This window comes from Schistocerca gregaria, chromosome 10, assembly GCF_023897955.1.
Source record: "Schistocerca gregaria isolate iqSchGreg1 chromosome 10, iqSchGreg1.2, whole genome shotgun sequence".
NCBI lineage: Eukaryota > Metazoa > Arthropoda > Insecta > Orthoptera > Acrididae > Schistocerca > Schistocerca gregaria.
This window is the reverse complement of record NC_064929.1, coordinates 213,806,524-213,829,464: the sequence shown is the minus strand read 5'-3', so window position 1 is coordinate 213,829,464 and position 22,941 is coordinate 213,806,524. Positions and strand designations below refer to the sequence as shown.

The 22,941-nt window shown below is 38.4% G+C and overlaps 1 protein-coding gene across 2 annotated transcripts in view; it reads right to left on the bottom strand.

The window, feature by feature from the left end:
* Window positions 1-1,515: 1,515 nt before the first annotated feature.
* LOC126293678 (protein unc-45 homolog B) overlaps window positions 1,516-22,941 on the bottom strand; it is a 112,826-nt gene continuing 91,400 nt past the window's right edge. Inside the window, exons 14-15 of one of the 2 annotated variants that reach the window (XM_049986971.1) lie at window positions 22,445-22,573; window positions 1,516-11,584 (exon numbers count right to left, since the gene is read on the bottom strand). In XM_049986971.1, the coding sequence (XP_049842928.1) occupies window positions 11,384-11,584; window positions 22,445-22,573 (330 nt within the window). In that variant the 3' untranslated portion in view covers window positions 1,516-11,383. Of the gene's footprint in view, window positions 11,585-22,440; window positions 22,574-22,941 lie in introns of both variants that reach the window. The other variant, XM_049986970.1, reaches the window with a different exon arrangement.

Genomic DNA, 22,941 nt, shown 5'->3' with positions numbered 1-22,941 from the left:
TCATTAAATTATACTAAACTGCTGAAGAGGAGAGTAACACTAATACTAATAATAATAATAATAATAATAATAATAAGTGCTAATATCTGACTGATTTACTGATGCCACTTTCAAAACGATCTTTACGGAACAGATTTCAGATGCTTTTGAAACTGGATTATCACCTCTTCTTTACAACTGTGCATTCTAAAAAGTGAACTGTGCATGACAAAGGTGTTGAAAAAGTAGGCAAGCTTGGTTAGAATCTAACCACTGACTGCTTACCCTTTGCAGATGCATCACAATTTTCTCTGATTCCCTAGACACTGATGCAGAACAAATCAATGAATTGCAGACACAATCAGCAAAGGCAGGACTCCACATCTCCCCGGATTGAATTTATTATAAATATTAAATCACCCTCCAGTGTACTACAGGTAGAAGACTGGGCCCTCAAATGGATGAGGTTTAAATATCTAGAAGAGTGGACAAACACATATTGGGGGGGGGGGGGGGGGGGGGGGGGGGGTGAGGAAACACACACGCCTTAAATGGCATATCAAGAAATCAACATCAATTAATGCCAAGGTATGACATTACTGTCGGGCATCTGCAGAATGTCTTGTTAAGAATAAATAATGTCTGATGAAATAATTTGAAGTGAGAGAAAGAGACAGATTTTGGGGAAAATTCTAGAGCCAATCAAAGAAAATGGCAAATTTACGAGATGACACAACTGTGAACTTAAAACACATGTAGAAAAGATCACAGAAATTATTCATAGGTGAAAAACTTTTCAATTGCCACATTACCTGTGAGCATCCTACAAGGTTGAGCAAACAGATATTCCACCACTTTCTCGAAAAGCAAACCGAGGTGTCACAGTTAGCCAAACACAAAAGAACTCTGAAAAGTGCGGATAATACTGTAGGACACACATAAAGGCATTTCACTCAAGATGAAACTCCAAGAGCCCCTTGGTTCCAAGAAAATCCAAAACTAAGAACTGCTGAAGTGTGGACAGAAAAACAGAAGGAGCAGCATAGGAAATGAAAGCTTAAATACTGGGTTCAAGTTAAGGCCCAAGCATAAGGAAAAGGAGAAGTTCAGTTCACATAGCATGATCCAGAGATGGCAAGTACAAAAAGAATAATAATAGTAATCGTAAGGGCTGGTATGGGAAGAAGACAGTAACAGGTGTGATATATGTTGCTGCATACAACATGATAAAACGTGGAATCCTATTTGGCAATCTTTTCAAAATTCCCATAACAGAAAGAGAAAAATGTTAAGCAGACACACTTTTTCCCACTTTGTTTAAAGTGTATATTGGAATGACAAACTTTGTTCTAGAAACACCAAGTCTTTTCTGTTATGCTATTAGTCTTACTCTACTGACACAGTTCAAAAATATGGTACAAGGAATGCCCTCCAGCCCACACTACTAATATAGATGTTTACACTTAACAGCTCATGTTTGTTAGTACTTGAAATCTAAATATCTAAAAGTAAAAGGTGAATATTCAGTAATGATGATTTTTTTTATTCCACAACTGTTTAATGTGTATAGAAAATCAACAAACATACTGCTCACTTGAACACAATGCTCATTTGGCCACTTCACTAAGTGAAATGACACTGCTCCACTGTGTACTACATTGTAGTTTTGACACCATTGCAAATATATACAACACATACAAATATTTCAGTGAGGCACTTGAAACATGGCTTGTCTTGTAACTTTTTTGCTATGGATAATGTTATTATCCTTTCAAGCCATTGTTAAAATTATATCAAACTAAGTCACTTAATCCGAAACAGTCTGACATGCTCTGTTAACATTGCTTTATAAACATTGTACTTTCATGTTTCAGTCTCTTGCATTGCACTTCAGAAGTAAATGACTACTGATATATAAAGAATATGTTTACTTTGAGCACATAGTATTAGATTTAATGTTACCGACAAGCTCAAAAGCATAATTATATGTAATAAATAAGTTAAAATATGTTTTTGATAAAATACATGTATCATCTGCTGAATATAAAACATCAGATTAGCACATACTCTCTAAATAACTTTAAAATGTTTTAAAGTTAATGAAATGCTGCTGCTCCAAATATTCATTGGCCACAATTTTATGCTGGAATGAGAAAAGACGTCTTTGGTTTCAGTTACAGATCAAACATCATTTACACTTTATGCAAAACCAATTCTACTATGTTTCCAGTCTCTTTACAAGTGTGGATTGGTTTTGATGCTTTCGAGAAAATGCTACAAACTTTATTTCAAGGCAAGTTTAAGAAACTTGTTGCAGCAACTTTTACACACTTTCCTGTTCTGTAGTTAGCCCCAAAAAACTGGAGCAGCTGCTGATGTTTCTATCATAGTATCTGCTTGCTGTGTTGCTGGAAATTAAGATTCTTTGTTGACAGAGTATACACGACACAAAGATGGAATTTTAACTGGAGGGAAAGTTAGATACTGCATATGTCTTGTCTTAACAAAGTTACAACTATCTGAAAACTAGCAAGACTTGCAAAGCAGTAAAAAACAGACAAAAATTGTATAGACTTAATAATTGCTTAACCATGTCCATGGGGGATCACAAACTGATACGAGCCTTTTTACTCTAGTTATTCAATTGATATAATCACTTAATAGTTTCATAACTTTTTACCATTATTGACCTAACACTGATGACCTTAAGTGTAAAATAAAAAAGCCAACAAGAGAACCAATGGAATAATAATAAAAATTAAGTATGAACCACAAGGAAAAATCAGATGCTTAATCCACTTAGGAATCAATGAATGTGGTACACATGAATTCAAATGAATGAGGTATGTTTAAAACATTTTGTGTGCGTGTGTGTGTGTGTGTGTGTGTGTGTGTGTGCAGGTTCACTGGCCAAATTACAAAGCAGTTAATAAAGGTGACACAAATAAGTTAACTCAATAAGGTGAACACATCCATACAATCATCAGAGGTTTTATGCAAACTACTACTTCTTTGTCAATACTAAGCAAGTAAATGGCCATGATCCCTGAAACGTTCCAGCAAGGAGGGATTTCTTTGCATTAGTCACAAATTTTACTATCAAGTTTTACAGTTGTAGATACCCTTAACTGAACTCAGTAAATGTCTGTGAAGCCAAAAGAAGATATGAAGGTTCCATTGTGAGGCTGAGCCCTTACACGGACCAATCTGAAGATGTAACAATATGTACTTTCACATTTTGCATGAGATATGCTGCATGTGTCTTATGCAGATATGAAATGAGGAGATGTAGTAGGAGCAAGAGTACAGAAAATTTGAAGAAATACTGTACCTTTGATATCAGAACTTCCAAATGTCTGCATTGCAACATCTTTGCCATTTAGATGGAGGATATTTTGAAACGTATACTGTTCCACAGCATGTATGCAGTATCGTGGGTCACACCGCAACACACAGACAATGCACAGCCAATAATGCCTTAGGTAAGATATAAGGCTTGTAAAGACACACTTCCCCAGCTTCAAACTAAATCGTTCCATTTAGGAAAAGGATATTATTGTTGGTACACTTATCTGTCATCAAATTCCAAATGTCATGCTAAGTGGAAGATGATAATAGTGGAATGAGACTGATACACTTGTGTTTTCACTGAGAATGAGACAAGCTGTGGTTTACATACTTAAATTATGAATGCCATCTTTGCCAAGACAAGTGCTATATGAGAAAGAAATTGTGAAATCATTTTCTGTATAATAAAGATGCTGAGTGCAAAATTTTAATTCTGATGTAGATTACAACATAATAGGCCTATATTGTAATCCTATGTCATTAGATTTATATCCTTACAGTGTAACAGGAGCAAGAGAGACCAGATAATGCACAGCTCCCTGTATATACAGACGGGTTAGTATTCGATGGTGATGGAATTGTTTGAGTACACATCAAAGTCTTCAGCAGCTATTTGTATTTGAGCTGCAGAGAGGGAAGAAGAGAAATGTGAAATGTCTGACACTGCCTTTTCAGTTCATATATAAAATAGTCAAACTAAATCATATACTGTTTGGCAAGTGCAGATGAATTTTAACTTATATAAAGCTTAATAAAACCTGAAAACAGTTAAATGTTTTTAAATTTTTATAAGTGCTTGAAGTGCTGGGAACATGCTAGAAAGAAAAGAAGTTTGGCAGATAATTTGATGGATTCTAATTTTAGTTAGGAACTATGTAATACATATTTTATCAAACTGAAATTTTTCTGTTATTTTATCTGTCAATGATATTCATGCTTTTGGCACTATAAAGATAACAGACAACCCTTACAATGTGGGCTATTATGTGATATTATTATGTAGAACATTTGTGCATTGAGTCACAAAAATGGTTTCATATGGTGTCCTCTCAGCACTGTTCCTCTGCTTATTTTTTACGTGTGTCGTGGTCAGGGCACTGGGTTACTACAAAAATTTATTGTCATATACAATGCTTGAAATAGCAATACATTGTTTGATTTGGAAACAAAAAAGCAACATCTGTGGTGAAGCAACATGTGTTCAATTTAGTACAATAAGCACTGGAAAGAGAATGCTACTACTATCTATGAGACACAATCTGTTCTATAGAAAAATGTGGAGTGTAAATGTTATGTAACAAAGAAACTTCATCAGAAATAAAACAAACCACAGAAAACACGATACGCTTTCACTTCGATATAAACCAATGTTTAAATAAATGACAAAATAGTTATATTTTCATTTGCAAACCTCAAACCGATATGTTAAAGGCTTACGAAGACCATATGATTGACAAAATTTGTATCTGGTAAGTTTTAACTTTATAATATCTATTTATATTTTCTGTGATTTTATAATCTCACATAACATTAATTTTAGTTAAAATATTCCTCACATTTTACAGCAAACTATTTACACATGTAGTTATAAATTGAAACAACATAAAATGTGTGGTAACAAACTGTTATAATGGTTAATTCAAAATAATATTAAAAACAACAAATATTACACAAAAGTATAATTAATTAAAGGCAAAAAGTACTACTAACTAAATAAAATATTGACATTAATAAATACGTTATTGGCACGTCGGAAAAGATCACAGTCTTTCTATCGAGGTAAGAAACGTATTTTACTGGAATAAATATTTCATTTTATTAAGGAATTTCTTAAGTACATAAACAGTGTAAACTCATCAAATTAGGAACTAGGACATGAAACACCATTTCTTGTAATATTTTTTACTACTGATTGCACTGAAGTTTTAGGCATTTACTTCCAGAAGGCACCAACCGGTAAATAACAAGTTCCTATCGAGTATGTGAGATAAATGGCAACAGAGAGTAAATGAGGATTTAATATCCTGTTGATCGGGAACACAGAGAACATTCTCAGATTGGGGAAAGAAAGGAAATAATATTGCCCATATTTTCTGCAGAGTACCCATCCCGAGAACTACCTCGAGCAAATTTATGGAGACCACGGAAACCGTAAATTGGAGGAGATCCGAACCGCTGTCCTCCGGAACAAGTCGCGTGTCTTACCACTGCACCACCTCTCTCGTGCAACGTTCTGTGCAGGCAGCCTTATACAGTTTTTAAATGCACAGGAGAATTACAGTGAGGAAAACTCGGATTTAAGCAATGGGTGTAATTCGTTGAAACTAGCCCTTTCACAGTTGTGAAATAAGCTTTCTGCTGCCTCCCAAATAGGCCCGGAAATGTACCGTCATCACACGTTACCTCAGTCTGTCGACCTGAAGATAATTTGGGATTGAAACAAGTTACAAATAATAAAAATTATTAATACAGCAGCTTTAGGCAGGAGTGATCAGAAATATAGTCAGATAGTTAATGATATGAGGTGCCTGCTAGCTGAAAAAGGCCTGCAGGACATCAGTCAGGAAAAGATGCCTAAATACAATGTAACAAATCAAAGAGAGGAAACGGTTGGAGCTGTGTCACCACGACAGTTGAATTGTTCGTGGCCCACCGTTTGAAAAGTGCTGTGAATAATTGTGAAATTGTATCTCTAGTCTTGTTCCAGTCTGTCACAGATGAAACTGGTCATCACACTGAGTAACTTTATTACTTTAACTGGCTCGATTTGTGCACATATCGTTTGATTTTGTTCTTATACCGTACTGTACAAGCGCTATGATCTGCACGACTATGTTAGTATGCTGCAGACACCTACTCACTAATAATGTGATAATTATATTCTTCTGAAGGAGGGCAGTACATGTCTGAAACCGATAAAGGAATAACATTATTTATTTATTTATTGCAACTGGATGCTGATTATTTCAAGAAATAGAAATACAGTTGCTGGACACTGATAAAATAGTAAACATTGAGCAACATTTGTATCCCAGAACGTACATGCGGTACACAATTAACAAATGTTCATTCTACTGTGGAAATGTGTTTCTTTTAATAGCTTATTCATATTTCCGTTATGCCCGTCCTTAAAATGTGTCCACAAAGTTTCACAGTTCTACGATCACTCGTTTTTTGTGAGGGCCATCTCGAGTAGCGAAAGTTTAATTATAACCACCCTGTATAATGGCACAAGCTATTGTCAGTAAAGTTTCTGGCATGTAATTAATTTCTTTATTAATAACAAAAGAAGAGTCAGCATAGGTCATTGAAGTACAAATCTTTATTTCTGTTGCAAATTGATTTCAATCACTGCGTAATAACGGATATCGATGCTATAGATAAAACAATCGTACTGCACTGCAAAATACTACACCTGTCAAACTATACCAATAGGAACATAAGGAGGGATCGTCTGCATCAACATTCCTAGTATTAAAAGCGCTGTGGAGTCATAGGTACGAGCAGTAAAATTACAATATCTGCACGTATCAATGAAGAGTACTTGTCAGACACGAGGACAAATGCAACTGGGCTAGCTGCTTACAAGGACCTAGGCAACTATGCTCATTGCCAAACATGGACACAACAGTGCCCTCTTTAATGATCATTATTACAAAATCTTATTAATTAACCCCCTTAACGAAACACTGTCCATGTGGGCGAGGGGTTTTGTGTTATCCAAGGAAGTGGAGGGCTATACTGACAGTAGTCTAACTACCGGCAGGCCCCCCGAAGTCGGACAGGTCACCATAGGTGATCCAGACAAAGTCCCGTATAGTGTCCTGTCCTATCATATCATATCCCATCCTATACTCTCCCCTCCTTTCCTTTTTCTCTGCGTGGCAGCAGGCACATTCCCCTAACGTGGACAGCGGAAGATCCTCGGAAACCGGGACAACGGTGATGCACATACGCCTCACTGCGAAGGGATGGATAGCGTTTTGTAGTTGCGGTGAAGGTGAGCTATTTAAGCGATAAGGTCCTGAAATAAAACATTGGCAGATGTCCGGTCCATGAGGTGGCAGTCCCACCAGGACACTTAGGGGCCAGGGGCTGATAACCCGCAAAAAAAAAAAAAAAAAAAAAAAAAAAAAAAAAAAAAAAAAAAAAAAAAAAAAGAGTAGATATAAATCGGTAGTGTCCCACAAATGACAAATTTAGGATTGCTTTGAAAACCCTAAAGTATGCAAAGGCTCCAGGCCTAAATGACATAGCACCGGAGCACTTAAAAGCCGATCTTGAAAGTACTGTTAAAATTCTCTATCCCTTGCTGAAGCATATTTGGCCTGAAGATAAATCTCCAAAGGAGTGGAAAAATGGTTTGTTGGTAAAGTTCCGTAAAAAGAAAAATTTGTCAGACTAACAACTGGCATGATATTCATTGTTGTCAGTGTCCAGTAAGGTCCTCACCAGAATTATTTTAAACAAATTAAAGAGTGTCTCAAAAAGCGACTGCGTAAAGAACAGGCTGGTTTTAGGGCACAACACAATTGTGTTGATCTTATTAACACTCTTAGGATCATTTTAGAGCAAAGCAAAGAATTCCAAGCAACCGTGTATCTGGCATTCATTGATTTTCAAAAGGCCTCCGTTTTCGTGAAACATAAAGTGCTCTGGCAGGAGTTGCGAAAGTGCCGTATACTGCAGAAGATCTATATGATGGTTACAAATGTTGCATACTCCACAAGGGAAATATGACAGAGCCCACAAAAGTAAAAACTGGAGTCTGGCAGGGTTGCATTTTATCACCAACACTTTTCCTTCTTGTTCTAGACTCAGTTACGAGAAGAGTCACGGCAGGCAGGAGACGAGGAATCCAATGGGGGATCGGTGAATATCTGGAGAATTTGGATTTTGCAGATCATATAGTTTTATTAGCTCAAAGGCTGATTGATATGCAAGCTAAATTAGACTTGTGAAAGATGAAGCGGAGACTGCTGACCTAGAGATAAATATAAGCAAAACAAATGAGAGTAAATTCAGGGAACATGGAGGTGCCACTCGTAATAGGGGTGCTGCAGGTGGAGACTATCAACTCATTCCTGTATCTGGGTAGTATAGTGACGGAAGATGGTGGAGCTGGAGATGACATGAAAAACCGCATTAAAAATGCAAATACTGCCTTCGTACAGTTGTATCCAATACGGAAAAACAGAAATGTCAGGTACAAAACAAAAATCCTTATTTTTAATACAAATGTGGAGCCCGTCCTTCTGTATGCCAGTGAAAGATGGAAAATGGATAAAAAGATAACATCCAAGTTACAAAGCTTCACAAATAGATGTCTCCGACCCATCATGAATATTTGGTGGCCAGAAAAAATATGTAATGAGGAGCTCTGGTGAATAACAAACCAGGTACCTATAGAAGACCAGATACGAGAGAGAAAGTGGGGGTGGTTGGGGCAAATATTGAGAAAACCAGATGGGTCCATCAAGAAAAAAGCACTGGAATGGAATCCCCAGGGAACACGGAAGACCCAGTGGCACATGGAAGAGGACAGTGGAAGGGGAAGCAAAAAGAATTGGCAAGACATAGGCAGAATTGAGCAAATGGCCAAAAACAGAGACAGATGGCGAGTTCTCCTGGATGCCCTATGTCCCCATAGGGGCAAAAGGAATTAAGTTAGTTGGTTTTATTAATAAAAATAGAAGACATAATGACATGTAATATGTAATCCAATCATACAACAAGAGCCTTAGCAGTAAAAGTGGAAAATGGCACATTAGGTTTAGTTGTATGGTATTAATAACATTCATAAATATGAGCAACTGCAGGAATCAGGTTATACAGATTGACGTGTTCTGCACGGGATGCCATTTATATTGGGCAAGTTGGAAGAAGGCTCGAAGTGTGGTTCTGTGAGTATGTGGCATTGGATACAACAGGTATAGCAGACAAATCTATTTTTGTGGAACTTTTAACTATTACTGGCCATGGCCTCCCTGAAGTGACATCACAATTGAAATTGTTGCACCAGAGTGAAAAAGGAAAGTATCTCGATCTCCTTGAGGAGATGGAGATATTCTGTAGTAAAAATCGGCAAGGTGTACACTGCTCGACAAGCAGACGTCAATAAAAAACACCCGCTTTTGGGAGTGCTTTGCATCACTTGTGGTGCTGACTACAAAAAGTTACACCCATCAGTCCAGCAGATGGGCAATAAAGTTCCCATAGTTCATCTCAATCATACCAAGGCAGCAGAACACGGTCCGAGAACAGAATCTGTTTTATGTTTGGATAAGAAACATTTCATAACAACAAGCTGTATTGTTCTATTGCAGATTAAGTCTCAATTGCAATTAAAAATAATAATAATGCTTCAGGTTCAAACAACAAGAGAGCCTTATGGAAATAGATAATGTCAACATTACTTTATGTAACTATGATTGTTAGAATTTTCTATGCTTGTTTTAAAAAGCTTTTAGATGGTGTATATATGTTTATATCTACATGGTTTTTGTAAGTCATTCAAAAGTATATGAGTGTCAAAATTAATGCCAAAGAATGTATGTACAGTAACTCTACCTAAATATTCTGACGAATTTGTAATTTGGTTTTATAAAAGTTTTTACATGATGTGTATTTTTATACCTAAATTGTATTTTAAACATTCTCTGTCAAACAGGAATTTGGAACTGTACCGGTATAAAAATTAATGTCAAAGGGCGTAACAGTGTAACACAATTCTTTTGGTTTAGCTGGAATTATTTCAGCATTACGCTAATATAATGGTTGCAATACTATATTCTAGCCTGGTTCGTACTATACCACATACGTTGGGACACGATTCCTGAAAACACATACCAGAGTGCGAGCACTGTCATTTTTATGATTCTATTATTAATCCTAGAAATTATTACAGTGAAGGTTCTGGTTGTGTGCACAGATTACATACTAAATTTCATTATGTCTTCTGATTTTACTAATAAAAGATTCTATAATAATGATCATTAAAGTGGGGCACTGCTGCATCCAAGCATACCTTCGTAGGTCCTTGTAAGCAGCTATCCCAGTCGCATTTGTACCTTTTGTTCTGACAAGTAGTCTTCATTGATATGTGCAGACACTGTAATTTTACTGCTTGCATTTTTGAGTCCACGGGGATATAATACCAAATATGTTGACGCAAGCAATCTCTCCTGTATGTTCTTAAGCATATAGTTGGGCAGGTGTAGTATGTTATAGTGCAGTCTATTGTTCTACATAGAACACTGATGATGGTCATACAGTGATTGAAACAGAATTGCAACAGAAATAAAGATTTCTATGTCAATGACCAATAACCTCTCGTTATCAATACACGTTGGGTGGTCACAGTGCACGCAATTTCTGATGGAGTCCTCATTAAAATTAATTTCTTTGTTTGTTCAATTGATTGTGGGTCCAGTGTACATTCCTCATACACATTCAAATCCCTGTATCACAGAACTGCAGCACCCAGATAGAGGCGCAAAATAAAACGGAACAGCTTATCTCCTCTTTATCACTGGGTTGCGCCATTTCAATGTGTGCTAGAGCTGCAGACATGTAATTTCAATTAAACAAAAAAGAAATTAATTACTTATCAGTAACTTTTTTTGAGAGATAATTAAAACTTTACGATTACCCTGTGAACAGTTATCGGCAATAACTTTATGACTACCACTCGTAGTTGAAGGAAGGCCTAGATGTGAATGGATGAGGCAGATAGATTGTCCATGCAGCAGGATGTGGTGGTTGTGTTCAAATGAAGAATATAGGTGAGTGGTCAGGAATGGAGAAATGCATTAAACCATCTTTCTGGGTGATGAACAACAACAAAAACAACAACAGTGAAATATTCTATATGTATGTCCCACGTGGAAATGAAGAGGATATTTCTACGTAACTCGATTTGTCAGTCTGCTGTGTGCCTTCTATTTGCCTTCAACTTCTGTGACTACAATATCATTATTATTTGCGTCCTCAATGTCAAAAGAATCTGTATTGACAGAGTCAGATCAGGAGCACCCCTGTCGGTATCGCAGCCCACTCAGTCGTCTTCTTCCGGGGGTTCACCTCCCACGTCCCTCTCGCTGACGGGCTTCCTGATGAGGCCCCAGTTCTCGATGGTCTTGAGTGCATCTGTGGCGACAGCTCGCACCTTCTTTCCCTCCTCGGTGTTGCCTGCTCCGTAGTCTCCTTCCAGTTGTGAGAAAGCCATCAGCACCTCCAGCAATGTTGTCTCCACTACCTGTCAAATTACAATGAAAACTCACATTCGAGCTGCTCATTTCATGTACAGGAATAGGTTTAGAGAACCTAGCGCCTTCTGCAAATATGGGGTGTTTGGAAATTCCTGTTACAAAATTCTAAGACTCACAGAGAGCAGTGAGTACATAATATAATATTTTGAATAGGAACCGACATCCAGAAAGGTATCGTTTCCGTTCTACGAGGGTTTCAATTCTTATGTGTAATGTGTCCACGTCTGCCGAGGGATACACAAAAGTCTCACAGTTGCCTGTCCTGATATGCAGTAAGGTAGACAGGATGACGTGTACTATGTCAGACAGTCACCTGAATGTCTGCCAGGAAACGTGGTTTCAGAATGATGGTGCACGAACTCACTTCTCAACTGCGGTTCAGAGACATCTCAGCAGGTGATATGATGAGAAGATAGATAGGCCGAGATGGGTTCAACTGCACGGCCGCTGTGATCACTAGATTTAACTCCCATGGACTAGTTCTTGAGGCATCATATGCAAAGTTTAATTTACAAGACTCCTTTACAGAAAGAGGAAGATCTGCTGGTCGTTGGAATAGACAATGAAGAGCCAACAGGTGGGATGGAGAGTGTGTACCAGAACATGCTTCATAGGTACAAAGTATATAACAAAGTCTATAACAATGTTAGTGGTCGTCACATTGACCCGCTGTTGTAATGCATCAGTACTGTACTGTATGTACAGTATGATGGGTTCTTTTTTGTTCTGGAATAATGCACGCATAATGTTTAAGTGTTAATACAAACAAATATGCAGATGTTTCATTATACTTCCTTTCAAATTGTTACCTAATAATTGTACTGTGCCACACCTAATTCAATTCCTCAAGTAAAAGTCGATGAGTAAAATACCCAAATTGAAACTGTTGTAAATTGGAAATGGTACATTTCTGGATGTGGGTTCCTATTCAAAATGATATGTACTTACACCCCTCTACAGGTCCTAAAAGTCTGTAATGGGAATTTCTGAACGTTCTTTATGAAGCAGTAAATGCATATAAACTAAAGAGATACTCCAAAATAAATATAAAACAGCAGTTACAAATTCGGTCAAGGAGCCACAATGCACTCAGATCATATCAGATCATATAAGCATTGTTGAATCATGAAACACAGACAGTTCGCTAAGTACTAGTCAACAAGGGCCCTGAAGTCCCTCAGATTGGAAAAAAAAGATGAATTCAGTTTACTAGGTTTACAGCCATTATATTCTTACTGCACTGCATTAGTACGGTACACATCACACCACACACAATTCGGTATGCACGTCATATGATCAGACAATAAAAATTGTGACAGTTTTCTATTGAAAATGACTATGACGACAATAAAGAATTGTCACAGCTGTCAGAGATTGACTGCACTCACAGCCTTCACCCGTGGTGGTTCCACGACCAACGAGCACTCACCGCACGCAGGCCCTCGTCCTGCACCACTCTCCTGAACCTCACGTCACGTGCCGGTACCTGTGCCTACCAGCAGTGGTTAACTGTGTTCCCCGACGCAGATTTAGCACACTCTCTCGGAGTTGTATTCATTGAACATTCAGTGCACTGGCTTCTACATTACGATACCACTCAGCTGCAATTGTGGACTAGTACGGACTTTATTTCTGGCCGGCTCTCAGTATCACATTAATCTAATATGTTAATGTTAAGTTGCAGACAGGGACAATTAAAACACACTTACAATGTTTTGGCCACAGCCTTCATCAGAAGAAGAAAGAGAAACACACACCATTCATTCACACAAGCAACAACATCTCATGCATACACGACCGCCAACTCCGGCAGTTCGTACCAGAATGCTTTGTGACTCGGTGACATGGTGCACTGTAATCCCATAAAAATCCCATCACTGTTTGGGAACACGAATTCCAAAAATGGCTGAAAATGGTCTCCGAGTAGCTGAAAGTAACCATTTCCAGTCAACGATTCACGTACACACAGCCCGCACCATCGTGGAGCCACCACCAGTTCGAACAGTGTCTCGTCGGCAAATCGGGCCCATGGCTTTGTGGGGTTTGTGCCACATTTGAACTCTACCGTAAGCTCTTGCCCACTGACATCGAGACTCTTATAACCGGGCCACGGTTTCCCAGTTGTCTTAAGGTACAAATGATATCGTCTCGAGTCCAGGAGAGTCTCTGCAGTCGACATCACGCCATCAGCAAAGGCTCTCGTGTTGGTCGTCTCCTGCCGTAGCCCATTAAAACCAAATTTTGTCACACTGTCCTATTTGATACATTCATTGTGTGTGACACATTGGTTTCTGTGGTTATGCTGGCACTGATGACTATATGCGAACATCGCTGTTGTCAGTCGTTAAGTGAAGGCTGTCGGCCACTACACTGTCTGCGATCAGAGGTGATGCCTGAAATTTGGTATTCTTGTCACACTCTTGACACTGTAGATTTTGGAATACTGAATTCCCTAACAAAATGAAATGTCCCATGAATCTAGCTTCAACTACCATTCTGTGTTCAAAGACAGTTAATTCCTGTTGTCCTGCGGCCATAATCGCATTGGAAACCGTTTCACATGAATCACCTGAGTACCAATGCACTGCTCTCATGATACTACCACCACCTGTATATACGCATATCGCTATCCCATAATTTTTGTCGCCTAAGTGTAGTGGTATAACCACTGTGACAAGTGGCCCTGCTTGAAAGAAGAGAAGAGAGTGAAATATCTGGTGCTGTCATACAATTTGCTCCCATAAAGAACCACTAACGCAGCTACAGAGTCCCGAAATGCTCGCCAGCATTCGCAATTTCGTATTTTTGTAGATAACTGTTTGCTAATTACACAGGATTCGGAACTGTTCTCAAAATTACTCGTACTGCTTTCTGAGACTAAAGTGACCTGATGAAAATGGATCAAACAATTAATTTACCTGCTCGACAGTGATGCGAATACTGTGTTTCACATGATACGTGTAGACATGTGTAGCACAGAACATGCAAGTGCACCATGATGGACAAACCTTTTCACACAAAAAGAATACAGTATGGGCAATTGAGTGAAAAGGAAAATTCTGTCAAAAAAGTATAAAACTATGTAACAGAACTGCTGATCAGTATTTACCTTGAGTAGTGAGAGGGTACAGTATTTTCGCAGAATTATATTTGGAATTTTTCCGACAAGTGCCAGAGGCCCAAAGTTTTCTATACCATCGTCACCTATAAATTAACGAGCCCGTCAGTAACTAACTTTACGTTAACACTTCTTTTAGGAAGACCGTGCCCGAGTATAGATCGGGCCGTGAATTCCTCGACACTCGACTCGCCTGTCATTCGAAAACTGGACGCGTGTAGTACGAGAACAATCTACGGACGTCTCGTGACCTGCCTCTCGACTAGGGCTATCTTCTGTTTTCAATCTCTAGAATTGTTTTGGAAGGAACATAAGTAAAAGTAACAGCTGCTGTCGTGAACGGCCGAGTCGATACGTTCGCACTGACGTAATTTTGCCCGGGTACTCATTATGTTTCTCAATATGCTGTAATTCCACTACAAATGCATCACATCTGTCGAGTGAGTGAGAAATTTCAGAAGCTCGAGAAGCTGAAATTGCTCAGTAGCTCATGTCACACTCTCTTCTTGGGAGAATAATTATACTTTCTGCCATCATTATTTTAAAATTTGTAATCTATCAATGAACTAAAGTAAAAATCAAAAATAATCTCGAAGCTTGGCCCTTTGTTTGTACGTATCACTCTCGAAGACAGATCAATTACATATGTGCCAGTAACACTTTAAATAGTGGCATAAATCACCAGTTTCCTAAGCCCCGTTCATTGTAAGAATAAACCTCATGTAAACATTACACTACTTATTCTTCTGCGTTTGCTGGAACCTCATTGGATTTTGTTTCACACGGAGTGCAAGCCAAACTGTCTTGAGTACAGTCAAATAAGATAATGAGGATACATTTTATGCTATGCATTAAGCCTACGTCGACTCGGCAATGGTACGGGTCAACAGTATTTAACTGGGACAGCACTGGCCAGGTAAGTGATCCGACTAACCTGCGGTGATATGACCAGTTGCTGTAAGGAAGTAAAAAGAGATGGCAGAGTACAATACAGCTTTGAACATCATTTAATTTTTAAACAGAAAGAAATTATGTATGGCAAAACTCAGGCAATACGCTTCTTAGGAGACCTGATGGAAAACATAACATGTGCAAGATCTTAGGTAACGTAGTGTTCTTGTTGTACTCTTCAGTCCAGAGACTGGTTTGATGCAGCTCTCCATGCTACTCTATCCTGTGCAAGCTGCTTCATCTCCCTGTACTTACTGCAACCTACATCCTTCTGAATCTGCTTAGTGTATTCATCTCTTGGTCTCCCTCTACGATTTTTACCCTCCACGCTGCCCTCCAATGCTAAATTTGTGATTCCTTGATGCCTCAGAACATGTCCTACCAACCGGTCCCTTCTTCTTGTCAAGTTGTGCCACAAACTCGTCTTCACCCAAAATCTATTCAATACCTCCTCATTAGTTATGTGATCTACTCATCTAATCTTCAGCATTCTTCTGCAGCACCACATTTCAAAGGCTTCTATTCTCTTCTTGTCTAAACTATTTATCGTCCACGTTTCACTTCCATACATGGCTACACACCATACAAATACTTTCAGAAAATAATTCCTGACACTTAAATCTATACTTGATGTTAACAAATTTCTCTTCTTCAGAAACGCTTTCCTTGTCATTGCCAGTCTACATTTTATATCCTCTCTACTTCGACCATCATCAGTTATTTTGCTCCCCAAGCAGCAAAATTCATTTACTACTTTAAGCGTCTCATTTCCTAATCTAATTCCTGCAGCATCACCTGATTTAATTCGACTACATTCCATTATCCTCGTTTTGGTTTTGTTGATGTTCATCTTATATGCTCCTTTCAAGACACTGCCCATTCCGTTCAGCTGCTCTTCCAGGTCCTTTGCTGTTTCTGACAGAATTACAATGTCATCGGCGAACCTCAAAGTTTTTATTTCTTCTCCACGGATTTTAATACCTTCTCCAAATTTTTCTTTTGTTTCCTTTACTGCTTGCTCAATCTACAGATTGAATAACATCGGGGATAGGCTACAACCCTGTCTCACTCCCTTGCCAAGCACTGCTTCCCATTCGTGCCCCTCGACTCTTGTAACTGCCATCTGGTTACTGTACAAATTGTAAATAGCCTTTCGCTCCCTGTATTTTACCCCTGCCACCTTTAGAATTTGAAAGAGAGTATTCCAGTCAACATTGTCAAAAGCTTTCTCTAAGTCTACAAGTGCTAGAAATGTAGGTCTGCCTTTCCTTAATCTTTCTTCTAAGATAAGTCGTAAGGTCAGTATTGCCTCACGTGTTCCAGTATTTCTACGGAATCCAAACTGATCTTCCCCGAGGTCGGCCTCTACTAGTTTTTTCATTCATCTGTAAAGTATTTGTGTTAGTATTTTGCAGCTGTGGCCTATTAAACTGATTATTTGGTAATTTTCACATCTGTCAAAACCTGCTTTCTTTGGGATTGGAATTATTATATTCTTCTTAAAGTCTGGGGGTATTTTGCATGTTTCATACATCTTGATCATCAGATGGTAGAGCTTTGTAAGGACTGGCTCTCCCAAGGCTATCAGTAGTTCCAATGGAATGTTGTCTACTCCGGGGGCCTTGTTTCGACTCAGGTCTTTCAGTGCTCTGTCAAACTCTTCACGCAGTATCGTATCTCCCATTTCATCTTCATCTACATCCTCTTCCATATCCATAAAATTGTCCTCAAGTACATCGCCCTTGTATAGACCCTCTATATACTCCTTCCATCTTTCTGCTTTCCCTTCTTTGCTTAGAACTGGGTTTCCATCTGAGCTCTTGATGTTCATACAAGTGGTTCTCTTATCTCCAAAGGTCTCTTTAATTTTACTGTAGGCAGTAGCTATCTTACCCCTAATGAGATAAGCCTCTACATCCTTACATTTGTCCACTAGCCATCCCTGCTTAGCCATTTTGTACTTCCTGCCGATCTCATTTTTGAGACGTTTGTATTCCTTTTTGCCTGCTTCATTTACTGCATTTTTATATTTTCTCCTTTCACCAATTAAATTCAATATTTCTTCTGTTACCCAAGGATTTCTACTAGCCCTTGTCTTTTTACCTACTTTATCCTCTGCTGCCTTCACTACTTCATCCCTCAAAGCTACCCATTCTTCTTCTACTGTATTTCTTTCCCCCATTCCTGTCAATTGTTCCCTTATACTCTCCCTGAAACTCTGTACAACCTCTGGTTTAGTCAGTTTATCCAGGTCCCATCTCCTTCAATTCCCACCTTTTTGCAGTTTCTTCAGTTTTAATCTACAGGTCATAACCAACAGATTGTGGTCAGAGTCCACATCTGCCCCTGGAAATGTCTTACACTTTAAAACCTGGTTCCTAAATCTCTGTCTTACCATTATATAATCTATCTGATACCTTTTAGTATCTCCAGGGTTCTTCCATGTATACAATCTTCTTCCATGATTCTTAAACCAAGTGTTAGCTATGATTAAGTTGTGCTCTGTGCAAAATTCTACCAGGCGGCTTCCTCTTTCATTTCTTCCCCCCAATCCATATTCACCTACTACGTTTCCTTCTCTCCCTTTTCCTACACTCGAATTCCAGTAACCCATGACTATTAAATTTTCATCTCCCTTCACTATCTGAATAATTTCTTTTATTTCATCATACATTTCTTCAATTTCTTTGTCATCTGTAGAGCTAGTTGGCACATAAACTTGTACTACTGTAGTATGTGTGGGCTTCGTATCTATCTTGGCCATAATAATGCGTTCACTATGCTGTTTGTAGTAGCTTACCCGCATTCCTATTTTCCTATTCATTATTAAACCTACTCCTGCATTACCCCTATTTGATTTTGTGTTTATAATCCTGTAGTCACCTGACCAGAAGTCTTGTTCCTCCTGCCACCGAACTTCACTAATTCCCACTATATCTAACTTTAACCTGTCCATTTCCCTTTTTAAATTTTCTAACCTACCTGCCCAATTAAGGGATCTGACATTCCACGCTCCGATCCGTAGAATGCCAGTTTTCTTTCTCCTGATAACATCCTCTTGAGTAGTCCCCAACCGGAGATCTGAATCGGGGACTATTTTACCTCCGGAATATTTTACCCAAGAGGACGCCATCATCATTTAATCATACAGTAAAGCTGCATGCCCTCGGGAAAAATTACGACCGTAGTTTCCCTTTGCTTTCAGCCATTCGCAGTACCAGCACAGCAAGGCCGTTTTGGTTATTGTTACAAGGCCAGATCAGTCAATCATCCAGACTGTTGCCCCTGCAACTACTGAAAAGGCTGCTGCCCCTCTTCAGGAACCACACGTTTGTCTGGCCTCTCAACAGATACCCCTCCGTTGTGGTTGTACCTACGGTACGGCTATCTGTATCGCTGAGGCATGCAAGCCTCCCCACCAACGGCAAGGTCCATGGTTCATGGGGGGAAGTATTTCATGGTATTGTAATTAAAAACAAAGAGTGATGAAAATTTCTTACTTTGACAATGGTAATTTTTCTGCACGAGCTATGCGTGGCATAAAAGCATGCTACTGATTTCCCATAATAGTTCAATATTGAAGCCACTGAAAGTATTACAGTCAGTCATTTGGTAAACTCTGAACTCCTTCCATGCCGGATTCCAAGGAATACATTTCAGTACTGCTATGTTGATAATGAGACGATCAGCAACAGAATCTCAAGCCACCAAAGAGGCCGCATTTCTTCCTGCTCTTTCACGATATGCTGTTCTACATTTTTCCCTCATTCGGCAATGACTTGAAGGTTTGTGCCTTAGTTGCAGTATGTTTGGCAGCTTAAATGTCTCGTTATTTCTGGCGATGAATCCCTTAATTTGTTCTAGATCAGTTCTATTGTGTTCAGACAGTAGTAGTGGGGTGACAAATGTAAAAATGTGGCATTATTGTTTTCTATGTTTTTACTACACTTATCATTCTGACTCACGAGAGACCACACATTTCCTACAAAACAATGGGCATATTCAAATAAAGAATATTTGCTTTTTAATTTTTCTCCAAAAAAGTTTGATTGTGTAATGTTTTCTTAACTTCAAAAATCTTTAGCAATCTTTTATAAAATATCGATACTTAATAATTTATATAGGCAATGAAAACTGTAATTTCTCATGCAATATGTAATTAGAAAGTAGAAGACATGTATTTTTCTTGAAAAATGATGGTTCAGTATGAGTTAATTAATATATATTTGATAAATTTCATATTTAAATGATCTAGGTATTCAAACTGGAAAAAAATAAGAGACCACACAACAATTCAAACTGTCGTCTGTAACCGTACATCATTTTCATTCTACGGTTACCCATTGGGCCACACATATAATTAGAATATGACCTTTTGCTTATTACATGGTGTTTCTCAAAAAACGTCAGAGCTGATTTTTCTCTGCTGGCTTGTGAAAAACACAGACATTTCACAATGAAGCAAGAAGCAGTGTTATTCATTTTCACAGTACATATTAACAGTGAGACAGGCACAGCACAAGTAGCGTTTACAGAGACTGTGACTGTACACAATTTTTGAAGTAAAAATTATGCAGCTAAAGTATGGTTAAGAAAAATGCTGATGGCCACTAAATACCTCAGAATGACAGTGACAAGACATCTAATACATAAGTTGGACCTACTTCCAAGAGCGGAACAACACCTGTGTGTGAGAGTTATGGCTGCTGACCAATCATCACACTTGTGTTTGTTTACATCAGGTTTATTCTTATGATGAACGAAGTGTAGACTCTTTATTCTTCAAAGTGGCCTGTCTCCAAAGAGTTAAGACTTCCACCATTTAAATAATATGCAGGTGCATCATATAATATTAGGTTGGTCCATAAATTCATAATGTTTTCATTTTACATTTGGTATTCCGATTGCTATGGGTTTATTTGTAGATGGTCTTATTTTTAATTGCAATTCACTATTGACATTTGAGTTTACATACAGTAGTTCATTGTTGCTATTTGAGTTTACATATTGTCATTTTGTCATTTGGAGATAGTAAGTGATTCTGTGGATGCTAGAAAATGGAGTGCCAAGTGAAGAAACCAGAACACGTCTGACATATTCTTCTGTTTGAGTTCAATATTGACAGCAGTGAAGACAACCAAAAACATTTGTGCCATGTAAGACGGTAATGCCACACTGGACAGAGCATGGCAAGAAGATGTTTTTCTCATTTTAAAGAGGATTGTTTTGACATTAGTGACTGTCCACGTTCAGGAACACCTCGAGGTTTGATGAGGATCATTTAAAGGCATTGATCTACTATGGTCCACGTCAATGTACTCGAGAACTGGCAAATGTGATGAACTGTGATCATTTCACCATTGTGAGACATTGGCATGCAATGGGGAAGACTCAACTATAGGGTCATAGATACTGCGCGCTCTAAGCTAAAAACACAAAAATCAGCGGGTGATTGCTCATCATCAATTCGTTCGTGAACAACACCGAGCATTCTTATCCTGTACCATTATTGGTGACGAGAAATGGTGTCTTTATGCTAACATAAGGAAAACAATGAATCAAATAAAGCACCTACTTCCAGTACAAAGACCTGCAAGCATCCACATAAGCTAATGTTACGCATCTGGAGGACCGGCGACAGTGTCGTGTGCTATGAATTGCTTCGCTGAGGTGTAACTGTCACTGCTGACATTTATTGTCAACGACTGAGATGTCTCGCACATGCAATCTGAGAATAATGACCAGGAAGAGGGTGTGAAGTGACACTACTCCACGATAACAGCCACCCGCCTTCTGCTAGACTGAAGAAAAACACTATCAGGAGTTGGGTTGGGGAGTCATTATGCACCCACCTTATTTATCTGACCTTGTGCCCTCAGATTTTCACCTTTTCTGGTCTCTATCAAAAAACCAGAACTTCCTTTCCAGATGAAATTTCACTTTGTACATGGCTCAACAAGTTCGTCACCGCAAGACCATGTGATTTGTACTGTCGCAGAATTGAAAAGTTATCCCAGCATTGGCAGACTGTTATAAATAGTGAAGGAGAATATATCATTGATTACTAAAGCCTCTTTTATGGGTATCTATTGTCTTTATTAAAAACATGGGAAAAACTACAATCATATTCACCAATCTAATATTGCACATTAGTACAAATATTTGTTTTGTGTTGTATTATTTGTTTGAGGTAGTCCTCAGGCAGCATGCAGCAGTCAGAATTCGCCAACAGATGCCTTTACATCACAGTGGCAAAAGGTTCTGTAGAAAGTCTTCAGTCGTGAATTAAGTCTACACTCTGAACAGATGTGTGTAGTGCGATACATAATAAATTATCATAGTTATATGTACTACCTACAATTTATTTCAAGAGTTGAGATTGGAGACTGATTAATAACTAATGTATCAAGAATATGTTCATATAAAGATTTTCATGGTTTTGTTACACAGAACACTCTTAGGAGAATTATTATTACTGCCGACAGACACATATAGAGACAAAGATGGGCATATCTTTGTCTCCCCTTACCCTCAAAAGTGGGTCACTCTCACACAGGGTTCTGAGTGACCAGTCATTTCTTTATAAAATTCTCCCTCTCTTCTCCCCAACAAAGTTCTTAAAAGTTCCAAAATGTATGTACTGTGTCACTTTTACTTTTGTGTATCTGTCACTAGTACCAACATTTTTCCTGAAACTAAGTACGGGTCAGAAATTCTGCCTCAGAGTTTTATACAGTACAGATAACCACTCTTGGTGGCAACAAACAGAAAAACTTGCCTTCTCAGCTATTTCCTTGGACGATTCAACAAGCGACGCAACTATTGCACAGCCACGAAGCCTCATGGACGGTTTCTGATCTCCCAGAAGTCGCTGGAGCGATTCGACCCAGCTAGTTACCTTTAACACCTGCAAAAAATGGGAATTTGTTAGTAATCTTGTGTTCATATTTCCTGTTTTGGCTTATACATTTGCATTTTACTGCTTATGAAGGAAAATTTGGATACCAACTTTGTTAAGATGGCTCAGATTGTTAAACAATGTCAATGAAAACTGACATTTAGTAAAATATATGCTATCAACAGTGACCGTCAAAGTGTCCCTAAAAATGTTCACTATGCTAAACAAATAAATGTGTGTATACACATGAAATTGAGGGTAATACAGAAAAAACATAGGCCTTCAGATATTCTGTTTTTCCTCCTATCCTCACTTGCCCCACCAAATCAACCCTCCATACACAGTATTACTGTACTATTCTTAAAAGTGTCTACAAA